The sequence below is a fragment of the Dysidea avara genome, chromosome 4, assembly GCF_963678975.1.
Source record: "Dysidea avara chromosome 4, odDysAvar1.4, whole genome shotgun sequence".
Taxonomy (NCBI): Eukaryota; Metazoa; Porifera; class Demospongiae; order Dictyoceratida; family Dysideidae; genus Dysidea; species Dysidea avara.
Genome location: NC_089275.1, coordinates 14,197,567 through 14,219,465, shown reverse-complemented (window position 1 = coordinate 14,219,465; position 21,899 = coordinate 14,197,567). Strand labels below are relative to the sequence as shown.

The window sequence follows — 21,899 nt, the reverse complement described above, 5'->3', positions numbered from 1 at the left end:
TCTGAATTTCCTATTTGCTTTCTGCCGCCACTTGTCACTGGTCGTGATTGGTATCTTCGCTATGGCAGCTAGACAGAGTAGGCCATGTCCGCGTTACTAATGTGGATGTGTCTTGGAGTTATCACATACAATCATCTCATTAATGATTACCTCCTTGTGCGTAACTTTATGAACACATGTTCATTTGAGTTTAGATACTAGCTGGTTACTTCTTCTGCAAGGGATGATATAGCTAGTCTCGCGTTGCCGTACCAATACGCGCCAGGCGCTTATCGATATCCTGATTATAAGAGCTGGCTATTTGATATAGCTAGGCGTGCACGATGCTAATTCCACGTGTTTGTGGACTGCCTTTAACACTGACAACTGAAAATACCAGGATGCGTTCGAGGGCGCCAGAACTCAAGGCAAACTGCTCTAAAAGTAGACATTAGATGATATGGGATAACGAGTTGATGGCTTCAGGCTTGTAAACACGCCTGGCTTGCTGTCCTATATTAGCTATGTGCTAATGTCAAAGAGAACTTCTATTGGAGTTTTAGATATGACCTGTTAAATGACCAGTTGTTTATAATTTTGTACCCGCATACCTGGTTACAATACATGATAATGATGTTGTATCTGTCAACTGAACTACACAGTTCTTGAGTTACTATGTCATGTTTCTTCTGCACGCCAAATGGTAATTTCCACTATTAAAAGAAGGTGATGCTAGCTTTCACAAAATTCTTTTGAATAAACATTCAGCATTCAGCATCATCAAACCAACAGTTCTGCAAGCATACAACTAAAAGAATTTATGTGACATAAATTATTGGCACCATACAGTATAGCTATTTATTTAACTCTTGTAAACAAACTTATATTTGTCAGAACCATGAACAGTATAGCTATTATCTATAAATCAAAGATAGACTTGTATAACTCACTGTGTAAAGTTTTGGTCAGTAGTTTGTCACCAAAATTATTTATTGCTCCATTCATTGTATACTGGCTGTATTTAAAGTTGCATGCATATAGTGGAATATTGTTAAAATGATGAAAGGGAATTTCTTGCTTGCCTTTTGTTCCTGGCTTCCTTCTTGGCTTCCTTCTTGGCTTCTTTATCACAGCTCTGAGACAATGCTAATTTTCTGTAACTAGTCCAGCTGTAGGAATTAATACTAGTGTTGCACCGATAATCGGATCGATTATTGGAAAAACCATATATCGCCTTGGTTTTTGTATATCGGTATCGGATCGGCGCCACAATGAAAAAAGTAGCAGATACAGATATATGTATGTATTTAAAAATACATGATCATGTACACCAAATGATGTTTACAAACGCATTGAGATGCACATCTTGCATCACAAATGTTGTTATTTCTTCTTCAGTGTACTGTCAGCTGTTGTTGTAGCAATACTGCTGCCATAAACAAGCTCAATTAGTTCTTTACAATCAAATTTCTAGTAAAAATTGCTACAAAATAAATATGCTCTGCTATATCGGATCAGCTACATTTATCGGCTTGAAAGCATTATTCAATATTGGTTATCGGAATATCGGCTAAATCTCATATCGGTGCAACACTAATTAATACTAGCAGTATATTCAAATTGAAAATGATCACAGTGTCAAGGAGACTAGAGTAATGGCATACCTAGCCACCTACATACATTTAGTTGCATTATAAGGTGGGAGAAGCTATTTGCCAGCTATGCACATTTTATGCTAAATGACATGATAGAAACAGTTAATCAACTGCTAATGCTCAAAAAATCACACTCAAGTGAAAGACTTTCAGAGTTTCTTTATGTCCAAATATGATAACAGACCAGGGGAAGATCCAGGACCTGTCAAGGGGAGAGGCACAAACAAGCAAGTTGTAGGTGGTTAGGGAGAGCCAGATCCCGTTGTTAGTTGCTGCATTTTTGGAGCAGCAAATAATACACCTCTTTGTAGTATGCACTGTTGATTTACAGTACCATTTTGGCCTATGCAGATATAGTTGTGAAGTCTTTTAAGCTGTTTAAAAGGCTCTGAACGTCTTAAACAACAGCAATACGATAATTATTTTAGAAGCGCTTAGTACACACGAAGGTGCTGTGTGACAATTTCATGGTTAGTTTGACTTTCGTTTGCTTTAGCTTCAGGTGAATTCGTAATCAATGCTAGTAAAATGTGTATATTTTCGTGAGTTTTATAAGCTAGCATAAAGTTTGTATTTTAATCATAAGTATGGCTCCTCCACAAGAAAGGGGGAAGGGGGGGATTTGCCCCAAATGTCCCATCCTGGATCTGCCATTGCAGACTGGAAGTGACCTATCCCCATAACTATTTTGAATTATAGCATTTTAAACAAAGCTACTAATCTGTTTAGACACTACTATTAGCAATTTCTGGTATGTATATGCAGATTTTACATTATTAATTTTGTTAACTTGCTATCTTGTTATTCATTCTACAGCAATGGGATCAAGATTTGGCAGAGTTTGCACAGCAGTATGCTGACGGTTGTAGATTTGCCCACAGCAGTTCAGCTGATCGGATGGGTCTTGTTGATGGCTTCTCGTGGATCGGTGAAAACCTTTATGTTACAAGTGCCTCAAATCCTGACAGAGTTATGAACACTGCAATACAAGCTTGGCACAATGAAATATCTGATTATAACTATGTTAGTAACACATGTGCATCGGGGAAAGTATGCGGACACTACACACAGGTACAATGCACTGTTTACCCCACTGTACATTCTGAATTAGAGTATATAATACATAACTGTAATAAATTGTACAGAATAGTTGATCATGTTTACATGTAGGTGGTGTGGGCCAGATCATATTTAGTGGGATGTGGGGCAACTTCCTGTACTAGACTATATGATGCTGGATTCTCATCAGGAACTCTTGTTGTGTGTAACTATGCACCAGGGTGAGTTATAGATTACAAATGAATCATATGAAAAGTATTGAATAGATATGCATGCATTGTACATACACAGCTACATGTAGCTTGTATATTAACTCTTTTGCTTAATTCAAGAATGGAGTCAATGTTAGTTACGAACTAGCTGTATCACTATGACTGCTGTATTAAAGTATATCACAGTAATGCATAGAAAAAATACATTTGGTCAGAAATCTTTTTCAAATCCCAATGAAAATGTCAGGCAACCTAAAGCATTTCCTGACATTGATATACTACTGTTTTACACAATTTGTCGGAAATCCTTACGATACATTGATAGAATAGAGAGACTCAACCTATAATAATTCAATTATTGTTGTCTAATTGATTGACAATGCTTCACTATAAAACTCTCTATCTTCCTTCTATTTTGATCTGACATTTTGTCAGGCAGGTTCCATTATGGTCGGCCATGCACAATATTTGCCCGACAAATGGCCTATGTCAGGCAGTAATAATTGACTCTGCATTTGGTGTTTATGGACTGTTTTATGACCTGAAATCTTTCTTAATGAAACTACAGTGTACATTGTCTCAGCTGTTTAATTTGCTAGCATTATGTTTCAGTATCTATTGCAATAATGTGCTTAACGCACACATGTGGCCAGCACATGCAGCACATGTGCTGGCACATGTCAGACCTTCAGTGCTGGTCACTGTAAAGTGTTAATAAAATAATGTTGGTTGCATCAAGTGTAGGGCTCAAACGAATATTCTGTTATTCGGATATTCGTTTCAAAGGAAATATCTAACATCAGTGTGTAGAGTACTTGATCCTACGTAAGCATATCTATGACATAAGTGATCAAATCATGTTGATTCTGAATTGTATTAAAGAGACATCTTGTACAACAGGATTATTGATATCTCGTCCATATACCAATGCTGAAAAAGAATATTCGAGTATTCAGTAGTTGTAGATAAAGAGTATTCGAATAGTAAAAACCACTATTCATTTGAGCTCTAATCAAGTTGTAGACGTTTATTTTATCTCACCTATTGTAGAGGTAACATTATTGGTCAACTTCCTTATGCTGTTGGTGGAGCCTGTACTTCCTGTCCAAGTGGTGCTAGCAATTGTGTGGATGGACTGTGTTGTAAGTTTAATGTCAAACTTGGAAGCATACCACAACTCTTTATGACAATCTCCAAATTATGTGCATGTCCACAACTTAGGTTATCTGGCAAAAAAAGATAGTACACATTTACATAAACATTGTTCCTGGCTGTATACTCTGTATGTAGTGAAAATGGTGATGCAATGATGATGTGTGTTTTACTTCTTGTAAACAGCTGCTCAGAATTCACCATTTGTGATCCCAAATGATAACACAGGAGGATCAATAGTACCCAGTAAGTTTGTTCATTATGCATGTGTAGAGCTATAGATTAATTGTGAGTGCTTTTAGGGTGATCCACACACACACACACACACACACACACACACACACACACACACACACACACACACACACACACACACACACACACACACACACACACACACACACACACACACACACACACACACACACACACACACACACACACACACACACACACACACACACACACACACACACACACACACACGCATGCACACGCACACACACACACGCGCGCACACACACACGTACGCACACACGCGCACGCGCACACACACACACACGCACGCACAATGTACACTATGGGTTAAGCCCATGCACCACACTGTAGATATATATATTAACAGGAAAAAGAAAACCCATGCATCACTCCATTGTCCCTTCTTGAAAGCACACAATTTTTGTGTTATAATGACACCTTCAAAAATGTTATTTTTGTTTCTTCATTTTTTCCATGGGGCTACTTTTCTTTGTCTTTTTGTATACTTTACACCAGAGGTGTAGCCAGAACCCGGGCCACCGGGGCCAGGCCCTAGTATCAATAATTCGAGATACTCTAAGAGAGCAGTGATGACCAAGATACTCTAATAGAGCAGTCACAGTATTCAGATAAGCAGTTTAGCAAGCTATGTATGTAGTTATAAATAAGGAGATATAGTTGGAGGGGAGGGCAGGTAGTTACCTTCTTTTTGGTCTTCTGTTTACAGCTAAGCTCTGGCATCACCAAAAGTCTGCACCAGCTTTACACAAACAGTATAAAATGTGAAATTGTGCCTTGATTGCTGATAAGTTTGGTGTGCAGTAAGGACTTATTGAGGTGAATTTATGTACCAAGTTTGATTCAAATCTGATAAACATTCAAGGAGTTACCATATAGTAGGAAAGTTTGGCAGAAGTAAACTTTGGTGAATTTGTCACCATATTTATTATTATTAGCAAGAACAAGTTTGGTGAATTCCTCATTAGCTAATACAGATTTGTACTGGACAGACAAAATGGTGAATTTTAATTTGGCTATGCACTGCTCATTCACAAAATCCACCACATACTTTTCTTTGGCCAAACTTTTCTGCTAAAAATTAGACATTTGGATAAAAGCTGATTTTTATTTTGGCCTCAGGAGCATAGCCAGGATTTTTTTGAAGGTGGTTCAGATTTAATGTGGAATGACTCAAGGGGAAGCCTGGGTGCTTCCCCTAGACTATGTTTGGTGCATACACAAAATTTGCCTTAGGAAGTAACATTAAACGGTTCTGTTTGTGCATCTAACTAGCTAAAACCTACACACTGCTGTTTATGCAGTTTATAGAAACTATAAACCTATTGTAAAACTAACTAATCTTCACTTCCAGACAGCATACTGACAGCTAACTTCAATTTCCTAGCACATGGAAGCCCTCCACACTCGAGTCCCTTAGTTGGCAATACTTCTTTCCAGCTATACATTATATTCTCGGTCGGTCCTCCTGTTGATGGTCAGCAACTTCAGACTTGGCTTGTACTCCAATAAGTTCGTTACATCACGTCCCCACAACATGTAACAAATAAACAAACCATTCATCAAGTAAATACACATCAACAATTCACAGTTTGTGCTCACCTGACACATGTATAACACGACCACTCAAGTATAGCAGCTGCTGCCTTGTAATAAGTCTCAACCAACCATTGAATGGTCTTTAAGTACCACTGCATATATGACAAGCTTTTCCAGAAAACGATCAGAGAATGGAATGCACTACCAATACCACTGATAGAAATGGACAATTTAACAAAATTTTCAGAGGCCATAAATGAATTTTTGTAATGTATTTACTTGTACCTTGTAAGGCCTAATCAGCCTCAGCTGTCTGCCCTATTTAACCAATAATAATAATAATTTTACCCATTTCACTCACGGCATTTCAACCATGCATCACGTGCACAATTGATCGCATGATTCAATAGATATGCTTTCAATGGTTAAGCATTAATGTGATGTGACCCTCAAGAGTAGTACAGAGGAGCTCCAGTGGGCAAGTAGCTACCGGAGAGCTCCAGGGCTGTAAGATTTGGTGTGATTTTTATTTTTTTTTAATTTCTGCCTCTGAAAGGGGGGTTCGTCCAACCCATCCAAACCCCCCCCCCCCCCCTCCACCCTCCTGCCTACGCCTTTGGGCCTGTGTATAAGGTTAACCACCATAGCTCAAACCTTTTGTGGTTCAAAAGAAATTGCAGTGACAGCTACAGAGTAACTGGAAAAACCAAAATTGTAAAGGTCAAAATACTTTAACAGAACAGCCACCGAATATCACAAAAGACAAACAAACAGTGTCTAGAGTTCAAGCCAGGGACTTCCATAACTAACTCCCTAACCACTGATTACTAGAGGCCGATGGAATCATTTTTCTACTCAGAAGTCTGTACCTATTGAACTAGAAGGTAGTAAACCTTACTACTTGGAAGTTTTAGCTGTTCAGTTCACATCTTATAAATGAAAATTCTGGTAATGAAATACTATAAGCTCATAGTTTTATAAGTCTATATTATAATTTATAGCAATGGAGAATCTAAGTGCGTTCTATTAAAAATCCTCAAAAATGTACACTCTATTGTGCAAAAGTAACACATGATCACAATACACTATAGTATCTATTAGTCATTATATAACAAATACAATGGGTGTCCATAATAATCATAATGATTGTACCTGTATAAGAAATTGGGTAAAAACAAGTCCCATGGCTTACTTTGGGGTATTCAAGAAGTGAAATTAGGTCAATGAAACTTGATTAGCAGTTTCACATCATCGCTTGCATGTCTTTGATACACCCACATGGTATTATTGGTATTTCAGACTGAAATAGAGCATCACTTTTACTCCACTAGAGCAATCAGTTATACCAAGTGTAAATTTACTCTTGGTTATACTCTAATGGAAAATCACTTGATTAGGAGTGTTACAGAAATAGCTGAATATTCTAATATGGAGTGTTACAGAAATAGCTAAATATTCTAATATGGAGTGTTACAGAAATAGCTGAATATTCTAATATGGATTAGTAATATACTTTAGCTATTTAATACAAGAGTAACTTATGTAATTTGTAGCTTTTAGAGTGATTATAGGAGTAGTATAAGCTAGCTTATTACTTTCATCCTTTACTATACTACATTCTTAGATATAGCTAGCTATGTAAGGATCTCTCTGTTTTATCAGAAATCTTCATGTTTGGGATGTGTGTTGTGCTTTTGGAAAATAATGAATAATAATCACCCACCCGCATCAAATTTTCAAAAATCTGAGCAAGAAACTGGTAATCAATTTTCATTAGTCTTATACAAAAACAGCTATGCTATGAAAAGGGATGTAGTCTTCAATAGTCTGGATAGAAATCAAAGGTGAAATAGCTGTAATGATGTTAATGTTAATAATGGCCGTGGATATGCTATCAGTTTCAGCTAAAAAGCCATTGCTTGGCTGCCACCTTTGAATCCGCATCTTTTTGCCCAGAGTTTTGAAGGCCACACCTTTTTACAGCTTAGCATTCTTTAATAATTATGCAGACGACTTTTGTATAATTATAATTATGCAAATTTGAGCTCAGAAGCAAAGCTAACAGCAGTTAGTCTTTTAATATACCGATATCTTTTCTAATGGTAAACACATGGAAACTAGCACCTTTGTAGTATAAACACCTGAAGATGAGGTGTTAGAACAATGCATAAAAACTGAGATCTTGAGGCTGATCAAGGCTCTTATGTGTCATTCTAATTTCTAACACTGATTCTTAAATGATTTATACTTCAAACACTGATGCTAATTGCCAGTATTTTGATGTCTTAGAAAATGGTAGATGTAATATATTTATCAGAGGTAAACCACAAGTTTCCAGCTGTCTCCAATGAACTCCAGACATCATGGATAGTGGACTCTGTATACCATTTCCTAAAGAATTATTTTCGCAAGATCATGACATATTATGGTAAATTATTTTGTAGGAGTGAACTCGGTTGTTCCTCGTTTGGGAAGTATTGGAGGTGGAACCAGAATAACCATATCTGGAAGAGGTATTAAGTATACTGTACTTGTGGCTACTATAAATACATTACCTGGAAAAAAAATCGGAATTGAATCATTAGCTAATGAATGAGCTTGCTTTGTTAAATAAGTGTAAGCCTCAGTTTCATTTAATGCTTAATATATACGGTTTATGGTATTTTTTGTAACAGCTATTATTTAACTACAGTGGGCCCTCAGTTATTCGAACCCCAGTGGTCTTGTAAAAGTGTTCAGATAAGTGAATTGGTCAGATAACTGAAGCCCATACATTTATACAGAATTCTGTTGAATATTCTAATAGAACATACACCTACACTCAAAATACTCTAACAGAAGAATAGTTGTTCTCAACTTCAGGATAAGGGTTGGATAACAGAGGGTCTACTGTAGTTATGTATATAAACCAGAAATCATATCCATAGCACAAATACCTCACACTTTGGTTTTTCGGTAGGATTTAGTCCTGACCAATACAATTATGATGATCCTACCAAGGGTAATCGTGTCTACTTCACTAATGGTGATAACAGAGTAGAATGTCTAGTGTATACCTACTACACTACCACTGAACAAATAGTGTGTGATACTGGGTATGTGGTGTATATATATGTGTGAACATTACAATGAATTTAATCATATATTGAACCAAACAGTAATTAAGGTGGCATATAGTGATATCTCTATAATCTGATGCTTATTTAGACAAGGAAATTGTGTCAGATTGGTGAGGATGTCAGACTATTGAGGTATATACATAGAAAAAGTCTCTTTGGTACATAAAACAGTGTCAGATTATAGAGGTATTCTAGATTACAGAGGTGTTGGATAAGAGAATAATAGTGATAATAATAATGTACAATATTTAAATAATGCTGTCTCCTATTATGAGAATGTATAATATAAAAATCCTACAGTAACTAGACTCTAATACCAATGTTGTGTTTACATATTTAATTTCTATTAGTCCCTCGCCTACTGGTCACACAGGAGACTATGGGCTTACAGTTGTCATTGATGGCAAGACCGTCTCTGAACTTAGAGGTAGCTACTGCAGATATTGCTTTTTTCAAGTAAGCATTTACTGTATTGTATGTAAACTAAACTAAACTACACTAAACCAAACTAAACTAAACTAAGCTACACTAAACTAAACTACACTAAACTAAACTACACCAAACTAAACTACATGTGTAATTGTAGAATATCAGCAACTGTATAGCTGATGATGCCTCTGTTATAATTTACAAATATTAGCTAAATGTCATGATGTAGCAATAGGATGTGTGCACTTTGTTTATTGAATTTTCAACCTCTAGTATGCCTTTCTCAATTTCCAATAACTCACTGTGTTTACAGGCTTAGCCTTTTCACAGGTTCCTAGTGATAAAACCCATCACTGGTAAGAAGTCAGTGTTTACGTACTGCAGAGGATGCAGAGTTTTGGCTCTTTTGGTGCATGCTTAGATTGCATGTTGTTGGGGATCAAGTCAACACCTGGTCTGAGATGTATTTTTGCATTTCACATAGTTTTAGTTACACATTTCTGACTCCCTATATTAACAGGCTCACATTGGTGGTAGTATTTCAAGGTAGTATCCTGAGTCAATGGCTTCTCATGGTATAGCTACAAGTTCTGCTTTACATCAGGCAAAAGGGTATTGATATGTATGTATCTGTAATCTACTGAATGATGAAGTATAATCACAAGAAGATGTATATAAATGGTTATCTGAATACCTTTGTTTCTGGTGTTTGACGAAAGGGTCCAGATTAGCTAATCTGTGTAAGATAAATGAAGTCCATGCCATTTACGTATGCATACACAATTAAAGCTCTGTTCAATTAACGTAACAGAACATACATTTACTCTAATAGAATGCACATTAATAATAAAATAATGTTTAGTGGAGCAGACTTGAGCTGTTCAGATAAGTGTATAAGGTTCAGATTAGTAAGGATCCACTACTGTACAGTGATGTACATATGCCTACTATATTGTATGTTTGACCTATAAGTATAGACTGTTGGCAATTAGTATTATGTGATCAAAATTTGAGATTATCCCACATATTATGCAAACACACACACACACACACACGTACACTCATACATACACACACAAACACAAAATCAAGCTCACATTTTAATCAAACTTTGATTGCTAGACTAATGAATGATGATAGACTACCAGATTTCACATATCCTTTCTTCAGAACTAGTAAGTTTTACTAGTTTCCGAGCAGCTTTTCTCAGACCCCAAGAGTACAAGATTGGCATCATTATATGATGGCTTGTTAGAATGATGTTTGTGGAAAATTGTGATGAGCTTGCTAGCCCAATATCTTCATCAGTTAGGAGTTGTTTGAGTGCAAAGTGGCCATGGGTTGAAGGAGAACTCATATTGGACACTAATTTACGTACTCTTTTTATACTCATACAAGATGCTTAGGGACCTGCAGAATATGCTTTTAAGGCTACATGTACCTATTGTACTTTCTAGCATTCTTTTTTCTTCACCTACTGTATTATAATTATTCCCGAAATTGTATATTCCTGAAATGCAGCTATATAATTGCATCTGTTTTCTTCTGTATACACACACACATACGTACACACAGCATTTACTTGTCAACAAATCTTCAAAGTTAAAAACAGTGATTATTAATTTCACACTATGGTACACCTTGTAAATGTTTTTACCTGCAAGTATTATGTGTCTTGTGTTACTCTCTTAGTATAATGATGGCAGAACACCAACAGTTCTATCTGTTGGTCCACTTGCTAGTACTCCAGGTATACCTGATATTGTATAGTGACATGTGCTGTAACACTTAAATCAATAATACTCTAATAAAGTACACAGCTGTTCATAATAACTATTACACTATGGATTATTTATAAATTTAAAAATATGTTTTTTTTATAATTATTTAGATATATGTGTCCAAATTTTTGATAATCATCAATCTATGCACACACCCAGAGCCCAATATAGGGCTTCTTACATTATCTGTCAAAACACATAACATGGTCGGCCATGGATACATAACGGTAACCAGTTTATGTATACAATGCTTTTTAAAAGCTTATTTGATAGGTCATAATGTCAGGCCATTTTTTATTTGGTCGGTCATTGTGGCTTTTGGGTTGGAAATGACAGATGACAGGCTGTTATTTTGAGCTCTGACACCAGTAAAATTCACTTTTCACCATGAATGGATAGCCACACCAATACTTTACACATTCGCACACAGCTATACCAGGCTGCTTTTCATGAGTGGATTTTTTGAGATATGTGACAGCCATTGGGAACACTCTGGTGGCACCTTACAATGCCACTGGCCAGCTGAAACACGAAGCTAGAGACATGAAAAACCTTGGACAGTTCCCAGATGTTTTCTTTCAATTTTGTAGTTTTGAGAACCCAATATTAAGGCTGCAGCTGGAGACACCATATCACCTACTTAGCCATTTTCTGTTACTATGGTTGGCTGACTTCATGGTTAGAATTTCAAGCTTGTAGCCTTTGACCTTCCGTGTTAAAAATTGCATATCTCACAGTCTACTGATGTGCGTAGGTCGACAATTTCCCAAATTAGGTCACATACAATGTCTTGATTATAATCCTTTCTATCTTTCATTACTACATGTCAGTCAATTGACATACTGGTATTATGGTCCAATGTACCAAACATTTCTGAAAATCTTGTACATTGACTGTTCTATTAGAGAGTGTTGATTTAGAGGGAAATAAATTTACATATTTTGTTCATTGATTGCTTCATCAATAAACATCTTTCATTTTTGATGTGATTAATCTCAATATCCACCTAACCTAATAAAAACCTATTCTATTATGCTAGCATAATAATGGCTTTCTCTTTTATTCTTAATACAGTATAGGTTGATTATAATCAGTATGACACCTATATATATCAAGGTTTACAGGTCTTTTTTCATGTACATAAATATGCAGGAGGAGTGGTGCTTCTTACTGGTAGGACATACACTACTAATGTTGGAAACCCAGAGGAAAATCTCTTTATTTCCAGGTAGATATCATGTATATTTTTATATACTCTTTATGCATGATTATATAGTACAGTACAACAATAAATAATCTATCATGTGTATGTTAGTACATGAAGAGGCTCCTTGTTACAACATCAACGGGTTCCTTGTTACAATATCAAGGGGTTCCTTGTTACAACATCAAGGGGTTCCTTGTTACAACATGAAGGGGCTCCTTGTTACAACATTAAGCAATTAGGCCGACCTGCCCATAACTTACAACACAGAAGATAACTTTTAATTACAAAAGGGTTTGCAAAGCAATTCGCATTCTCTCACAACTTTTTAAACTTTATTTTGAAGTGTATATATGTCCCAATAGTATAATTTTGCTAGCTATATAGAAAGTAATAAAATTACTGGTATAATGTAAATATTATATTGTGGTCTCACACACACGAAAATGTTGCTATTAATGGTCCTCACTTTTAGACTGTTTGTTGGTGATGAAGTATGCGATCCAGTTAATCCTGATACTGGAGTATCGTAAGTTGCTTAAGCACACATTCATAGATAGTACTGAGAGTTGTGGGAATTGTTATTATTTGACTACTCTTCTATCACACTTCAGCATATTTTATGCATATAAACACACTGCTGTATCTGGCAGGACTGCACAAAACAGCAGAGGCTGCTTAAGATGCTGTCACAAGCCAGTTAAGGGAATTACTCCACGTACAGTACACCTTTGATTATATCCGACCCTTTTGGGACCAAGACATGTTGATCAGATAATCAATTGCAAAAAGTTCGGATAATCAAACCCCATTCATTAATATACAGAGCCCTGTTCAAATATTCGTGAACGAAGTACATATATATACGTATATATAACATGTCACAATTATACTCTGCCATATACACACTGTGTGCTATTTAATTATGCAAAAAGTTATGTCCATTAAGCTCACTGTTTCACATTTTAAGAATGGGTGAATATACTTACTATTCTAATGATCAGTACACTGCATGGTAGATTCAGTATTGTGTCTTAATAATAATACTTGTCAATCCCTTATATATACCACATGCACACAGCACGCATCAGTGGGTCAAAATGGGGTCCTTTTTTATTGGTCAAAGCTTAATTAAGACATATACTCTAATACTTTAATAAAGTGGTTGACTGCTCTATTAGAGTATCTCCATGTGTAATAAGAAGGATTATAATCCTTCTTATTATACTCTAATAGAGCAGTCAACCACTTTAATAAAGTATTAGAGTATGCGTCTTGAAAAAGTTATTTGATTTATCATAACAACACAGTGAAAAGAACAAAAGTACTACAGCACAGTTTTTAAAGTCTGAAACTTTTCTTGGGAGCATGCTTGACCCTCCAGAATAGAATGTATAACTTCACACTCCGTGCACTGTGTAACATAATAACATTCATTGCTAAGATTGCCCCCCATCCTCTTTGGACAGCTCCATCACCCCTGCATGCAGCTTGATGAAAGTTGTCATTCATAACTTTTATATTTCATTGTATAAATGTGACCAAATTTGATGAAACCAGGCTTTGACACACATCCACTTTTATGACATAACTCATTGTAGGAGTATACCATTACAAATTTTGACCTGATATTTTACAATGCTATGGAAGATTGGTGTGAAAATTTTAAGATCGATTGTTATCCTATAAATAACCCTTAAATGAAAAAACCAAAGTCAAGATGTTTAAGTACTGGCTGAATGAGAGGAAATCCTGGATCCCAGGTTGTGTGGCTCCTCAGGCACTTGCCTAGACTGCAAGCTGTTTGTAGATCAATTCACCGACTGGCCTGGAATTTTTTCTGCACTCAGAGTTACAGGTTTCTGACTCTCTGCTTCACAGGCTTACTGTTAGCCTCCTTGAAGGTCCCCAGAGGGACAGTTGTTTAATAAATACTGTAGCGTACTGAGTAGTCAAGTTACAGTTGGTGTTATATAGAAAATTGGATGTGTGTGGAAGCCTTGTTTTGTCAAATTTGGTCACAAATGTATTCATGCTATATAGGTATGCCAGTAGTCTTTCAGGCACAACTGGTATGGTTAGATGTTTACCAATGACTGGAAATAGAATAGGTCAGTATTGAATGTTCTATTAGATGCTATGAGTATCTTACATGTGATAGTATGTATTTACACTATACAACTGCAACTTTATAGTACTGCATATGTGTTTGTCTTTGTTACAAAGATTCCATGAATGCCACCTTCATTGTTCCAAACTATGGAAGGTACGTGCTATTGTTTAGAGAAGTACTTTATGAATATATTATAATGATGTTGCATCAGTATCTCATAAATTCCAATCATGTTAAACCCTTCATTTGTATAGCAGATTTAATGCACAAAACTAATGTTTTATTTATGTACTTTAGTATCAATAATTGGTGCAACATTGCACCTTTTAAAGTGTCCAGATATAAGTGATACATATATCTTTGACTAAGTTAGCCATAATTATTGTATATATAGCTAATTCCCTTGGATAGTCAAACTTAAAACACCTAGTTGAGGAAACATTACAGCAAATTTTAAAGAGAGTGTTATTAGGTATGAGGAATTAGGCACACACACTGGCACTGGCTGTGGAGTACCATAAACCAGACACCCCTGAGCGGTGGTGCCTATCTAAAGTGCTCTTTCCCCCCTGGAAAAGATTAGCCAACCATGCCAATTGTGTTCATCAACCTTGTTGCATGCTATGGCTTCTGATACAGCAGTGGCTTATGATACAGTAATACTATCTGTGAGCAATGATATTACAAAGTTGAAAATGCATATGTTAGTAGTGCCTTGTGTTATGGAAAGCTTCATTTCACTTATTATAGTTCATGCAGCTAACAACAATAACATACACCAAAATTTGTCATTTTATGGAAATAAAATGACATGGGATATAGCTACAGTAGTTTGCTGAGGGGGTGCTTATAACCAATCTCTAATCAACAGGTGCCACTCTGAGATTTAGGGTCTGGTTCATGATACATCTGGTTGCTCTATAATTTCACTTATAATACATTTTCAGTATTAATTTTGAGTTCATTGTAGCTAATAGTAAATGCCTTTTATTTTGTACCTTGGTAAATATGTAGTGCGATCACCCCACTTGCTAGCTACTCACTGGACAATAATTTGAGAAAGTACCTATATCAAACTCATGCTGGTAATTTGATTACATATGGCATACTGTGTGTGATTGTACGTATACTGTTTATTTGTATATTGTACCTTGTGCAAGGGATAAAATTAATGAATTTCTTACTTAAGCTTTTGAAGTTATTGAAGTTGCATTTTTCACCATTTAAACATATTGATAACCAAAATGACAGTACCATGACTGAACTAGATTATCTAGTCTGCCCTGCAGAAGTACAGTGTGCTAATATAACTATATACTTGGATGTTATTCTGGTGATAAATACAATGAAGTATTTGATTGCCCTGTCACACTGTTTTATACCATCACTGTGACGGCACTATTAGAGTACAGGTTGACTGTAATAAATAATAATGTATGTGACTCTGTGTGTGTGTGTGTGTGTGTGTGTGTGTGTGTGTGCGTGTGTGTGTGTGTGTGTGTGTGTGTGTGTGTGTGTGTGTGTGTGTGTGTGTGTGTGTGTGTGTGTGTGTGTGTGTGTGCGTGCGTGTTAGTGCGACTCTGTGTGCGTGTGTGTGTGCTTGTGTGACTGTGACTGTGTGTGTGTGTGTGTGCTTGTATGGGTGTGTGTGTGCTTGTGTGTTAGTGTGACTGTGTGCTTGTGCGTGCATGCGTGTATGTATGTGCGTGATGAATACAAGTCGGGTTTGACATACTTGTGTTCACATGCTTGCTTGCATACAACTATAGTACTTTGATGACATAATGTACAGTGGAAGTTGTAGACTTCTATGCCATACAATACAATTATGTACATTGTTATATTCTCCATTAATTTTATATACTCGTCACTGTACAGACATAACAGGAGTCAGTCCCAATATGGGTAGTATCAATGGAGGAACTACCATAACAATTTTTGGAAGATATTTTAATCCTAATGCTACTGACTTTGAGGTACTGGTAGGAGGTGAGAGAAATATTGTGGACATTTGTTTACATTGAATGTTGGTAATATGCACTTTAATTATACAATGTTGTTGCTCATTTAGTAAATTGGGCTCTAGACTGTAGAGAAATTAATGTTGCACAGTTGTTACTATTTATAATATCATCACCTAGCTGTTCCATGTGACATCCAGGATATCACCACAACAGAAATTACTTGTGTCACAAGGGCTAGTCAAGGAGGCTTTACTTATTATCCAGGTAGTGAAAATTTGTACTATCTATATCTATTATTTTGTTGTACTCAGGATGACAATGTGGTCTAACATTATATGTACATAATTGCATACCTTTCTTTATTAAACATACCCTGTAGGTGGTAGAGGGCTACTTCGTGGAGTGTATAAACATTTTGGAAACTCATTTAATGAATTTAGACAGTTTGCAAGTAGCAATTCAGCCAATGAAGAAAGCTACGTTGAAATCACAGATTCATCTGGAAGCAATGGATATTTCAACTCTAGATACTCTGGATTCTTTGTGCCTCCATTTAGCGGTTTGTACACATTTTACATCCGGTCTGATGATGCAAGCTTATTTTATCTTAGCCCAAATATGTCATCAGAGCATACTAGACTGATAGCTAATGTTCCAGGGTATACTTTTGCTTGGAATACTTATGGTACCCAGAAATCTACACCAGTTAAACTAGTTGGTGGTAAACCATGTTATCTAGAGGTTCTACATACTCAATATAATGGCCCATGGGTTGTTGGATTTGGTGCTAAATACCACAACACTAATGTGACTTCCCATACAGTATATGGAGAGCGTGAAGAACAACAGATTCACATATCAGTTGAGATTAAAAGGGAAACACATGTAAGATTGCAAGTGATCTATTATAGTATTTTACGTACATCCCTGTACACGGAGTACAGCTGTTTATGTGAATGGATTTGCTCTTACAAATAGTTTTTCCAAATTTCCATATTTAACATTTAACTAATCATAACTCCTCATTTAACCTCTATCATCTCAAAGTGCTATGCTAGGCGATCACGTTTCAAGCTGGTACCACATTCACAAGTCAAGTTATGGGTTGCCAGGTACTGTACATGCAATTGGTTAAGCTATAAGATCCCTCTGATTACAGTGTACCTTAGTAGTACTTGTATATGCACAAATACATTATTATAATGGTGACTTTTAATTATATAAAATTGCTTATTTTATGTAGGAAATTACCATGTATGTCGAACCAATGATACTAAATGTTACAATCACTGGATCCACATCTTCACCATTCACACTACAATATGGCTCATCAGAACCAGTCAGTTTAACTGCCAGCAGATCAGCAAATCAGTTTTACTCAGCTGTGGCAACAATCATTGATGGGGCTAGTGCTTCAAGCATTGTAGTGACCAAGAGTGTTGTTGATGATCAAACTATATTTCAAGTAGTATTGTTTGAGGCTGTTCAGAGAAACACCACCTTGGAAATTGGAGAATATGACTCGTCACTTATTAATATCACCATCACCACAATTCAAACGGGTCGTTTTCCTACTGATTTAGTGCTAGGTTTGCCAACTCGCTTAACAGAACCCATTTCCCTACCAGATAGCAACAACAACTTCTTAAGAGACCAAATATATGGTCTCGTTTCTGTTGTTTGTACTAAATCTAAAGCTGGTCAGGTATACTGGACACACAGTTATGATGGTACCAATGGTGACGTTTGGGGTGCGTATGACAACATAGTCGATCCACAGTGTGGACGATACTCTGTGAGAAATCCAACTCGTATATTCCAAGCTGGTAGAAGCAATGATGATATTACTAGACAAACTAAGGGAGACATTCCAGTGATTTTGTACAACTGGGTAAGAATAAAACGTATGATAATGTAATACGTAGTTATATCATGATGAGTTTGATTTGACTTCTTAAGACAGAGACCACAACATGCATACAAACAAACTGACTGTGGTGTTGGGTGAGCAAATATTGCCCAGAATAATTACATGCCCATAATGATGTAGCCATAACTATGCCAGAGTCAATCATTATTATAATGTATAGCTTTTTTATAGAATGTTTGTGTTCTGATGTTTAGGGGTACAGTACATGCATACATACTAGAGATGCAACAATATGTCAATATATCGTATATGTATGTATGTAGACAATATCGCTGTATCGATACAAAGTCAAACCGTATTGATATATCGTGTATCGTGATATATTGGCATATCGTGGCTTGTTAACATGGCTGACAATCAAATTATTGTACATTGTGGTTAAACTAAATAGTATGCAATGCTTCTCAAAGAACATTAGCTCATTTATTTCTCTTAAAAATTAACATTAAAATCAACATAGACCATTGTTTAGACTCCACTTTGTATATCGTTGTATTGTGATACACCAGAAGCAACATATTGATACGTCTACACACTGTATCATTGCATGCATCTCTAGTACATACAACATGTTTACATACACAGTTTATAGCTACTATTTCTTTTTAATTCAAGCTTTGACTGATTTATAAAGAAAATTTATTTTTATTTTAGTTTTGCTTTGCATATCGTGGTGCCTTACCTTCAATACTGATCAGTCACACTTATGTGTATCTGGAGGATGGAAATAGAAATCTTCAACGTATTGATATTCCACTGCCTGAAAATGAGTTTCCACGTTCCACCACCAGTTGGTCTTACAGATGTATCAATCTTTATGAATATTTTACTGTGTTCAGCAGATATGCAGCAGTTGGTATTGATTATACTGTTAACAGGTTGGAGTTCGTAAGAAATGGCAATTTGTGGATTGATGAAGCTTCCATACAACAAGGAAGCAATCAAAGTAAGACTTGTACCACAAATAATGAAGTACAATACTATTGCATATTTAGGTTTGGGCTTTTCTGGACAAAATTATCACCCTAAAACCAGCCTCACAATACCTTCTCCTGGTGCCTTGGCAGTATTGGTGAGATATAAGCAAGTCCAAAAGTGCCTTCAGTACAACCTGAAACACTTTCAAAAAGTTGCTACAAAATTAATTTCTTTTATTTCAGTAGTGGAATTTTCTACTGTTGACTGATGCCTTCAGACAAACATTACTAAATAACGGCTAAGCTACAGGTTTGACTTTTCATTGTTCGACATCGCTTCATTCCATACTGTTGCTTTTTGGCATACTTAGCACATGCAATGCATGCTTCATGGACTTACCTGTGTCCTCCTTTGTGTCCCATTTATCTTTGCTGACAGTGCAAGGTGTTGATTCATGGCAAAGCTGCATGATGACTTCTCTATGTTTGATGGGAATCATTCAAGTTTTTCATTGTGACTGGGTTGATTGCAGAGGCCTTTATCCTAGTGTTCTTCGTAACACTGTGTAATGGGCTGAACATAGCTGAAAATGAAGTATAATGACCACATCACTATTTTAGTAATTGATAGTTTGGGCACTTGTTCAGACAAAACATTAAGCCTGGCACCATCCTTCCATTCTAATGTGGTATACTTGGATTCACCAATTATAATCTTTACAAAAACTAAACAAACAAGTATAAGGAAAAGTTAAGAATGTTAAATTCAATTTTAAGATCACAGAAATAAAAAGAGTGAAACAAGGGAGGTCACCTACACCTGAAAATATACTAGTGGACATCTATTCTATAATTCAGTCATGGATATAGACTATTAGGGATTTAATGTCCACTAGTATATCTGTTAGGTGTAGGCAACCTTCCTTGTTTCACTACTGTGATCCCCAATCAAGCTTTAATTTTTTTGTAAACTTCAGTTTATAGATGTAGTATTACTTGTTTTTGGTACCTAGCAGGCAGTAGGAATCAAGACACACGGTAGTGTGTCGTGCGGCCCAAGAAGCTGGCGCGTAACACCCGTGAGTATATTGACAGGAAGAAAGAAACGCAATTTTCGCACCTCCGTAGCTCTGTGCTTCCTAGATGAAACAAGACGATTTTTACTGTGGACATGCCCTCCAACTGCAGCACTCTACATTCCAAATTTGAGCGAAATCGCTTCGCGCGTTCCCGAGATATGCGACTTCAAAAATTGGCTCAGTTTCTTCGTTTTTTTTCTTCTTATTTTTCTTTTTCTTGTCGCACACTTACAAAATCTGCTATAAAACGCGAACGCCACATCCGATTGCCTTGAAATTTGGCACACAGAAGGGGGATATAAAGGCGCATCTCGGTACCAACTTTGGCTGGAATACGATAAACAGGCAAAGAGTTATGAGCGATTATTCACGAAAAATAACACCAATATGTTGTCACGCCTACAGGGTAAACCGCGTATGGGAAGACGCTGAAACTCGGTGGGTGAATAGGTTAACTATTGAACCTCAAACCTTTTGTGGTTTGAAAGAAATCGAGCTAAAAACCAGGAAGATACAACGAAAAAACCAACAGTGTGTAACAATTACGCAATCGAGATCAGCTAATAAAAAAACGACTGCTTGCCACGCCTACCAGATAAACCGCTAGGGGCAATGCTTTGAAAATCGTTGTACAGATGGAGTAATCATCTTAGAAAGGCTCATCAATGGTGTAGAAGAATCAGACTTAAAGCCACGGAGTTATAACACGAAATTCAACTTGATGCAGCAAGTGCGAGATCGAGATACTCTAATAGAGCAGTCATCCTAATAGAGCAGTCGCCCTGAAGAGAATTCAAGAGATCAGCTAGAAATAAGAAACCTGTATAGAGATAAGTTACACACAAGTCACCCTGTAGAGAAATCAGCTAGAAGAAGTTACCTTGTAGGGAGTTCATGCAACTATGGAAAGAGATAGTTCAGCTAGAAAGAATCACCTTGTAGAGTTCAGCTACAAAGAAACCACCATGTAGAGAGTTCAGCTACAAACAAATCGCCCTGTGGAGAGATCAATAGAAGAAGTTACCTTGTAGAGAGTTCAGCTTCAAACAAATCACCCTGTAGAAAGATCAGCTAGAAGAGGTCACCTTGTAGAGAGTTCAGTTACAAAAAAACCACCATGTAGAGAGCTCAGCTACAAACTAGTGACCTTGTAGAGACATCAGCTAGAAGAAGTTACCTTGTAGAGAGTTCAGCTTCAAACAAATCACCCTGTAGAAAGATCAGCTAGAAGAGGTCACCTTGTAGAGAGTTCAGTTACAAAAAAACCACCATGTAGAGAGCTCAGCTACAAACTAGTGACCTTGTAGAGACATCAGCTAGAAGAAGTTACCTTGTAGAGAGTTCAGCTACAAAGAAACCATTCTTTAAAGAGCTCAGCTGCAAACAAACCACCTGTACAGAATTCAGCTACAAATAAATCACCCTGTAGAAAGATGAGCTAGAAAAAGTTACCTTGTAGAGAGTTCAGTTACAAAGAAACCACCATGTAGA

At 36.5% G+C, this 21,899-nt stretch overlaps 1 protein-coding gene across 1 annotated transcript in view; it reads left to right on the top strand.

The window, feature by feature from the left end:
* LOC136253579 (fibrocystin-L-like) overlaps positions 1-21,899 on the top strand; it is a 36,287-nt gene that overhangs the window by 219 nt on the left and 14,169 nt on the right. Inside the window, exons 2-19 of the mRNA XM_066046245.1 lie at positions 2,451-2,684; positions 2,805-2,914; positions 3,956-4,047; positions 4,244-4,303; positions 8,317-8,385; positions 8,832-8,967; positions 9,342-9,447; positions 11,113-11,170; positions 12,354-12,429; positions 12,881-12,934; positions 14,449-14,516; positions 14,632-14,671; positions 15,533-15,603; positions 16,397-16,507; positions 16,660-16,746; positions 16,862-17,367; positions 17,726-18,373; positions 19,067-19,358. Coding sequence (XP_065902317.1) covers positions 2,451-2,684; positions 2,805-2,914; positions 3,956-4,047; positions 4,244-4,303; positions 8,317-8,385; positions 8,832-8,967; positions 9,342-9,447; positions 11,113-11,170; positions 12,354-12,429; positions 12,881-12,934; positions 14,449-14,516; positions 14,632-14,671; positions 15,533-15,603; positions 16,397-16,507; positions 16,660-16,746; positions 16,862-17,367; positions 17,726-18,373; positions 19,067-19,358 — 2,818 coding nt within the window. The remainder of the gene's footprint in view (positions 1-2,450; positions 2,685-2,804; positions 2,915-3,955; positions 4,048-4,243; positions 4,304-8,316; positions 8,386-8,831; positions 8,968-9,341; positions 9,448-11,112; positions 11,171-12,353; positions 12,430-12,880; positions 12,935-14,448; positions 14,517-14,631; positions 14,672-15,532; positions 15,604-16,396; positions 16,508-16,659; positions 16,747-16,861; positions 17,368-17,725; positions 18,374-19,066; positions 19,359-21,899) is intronic.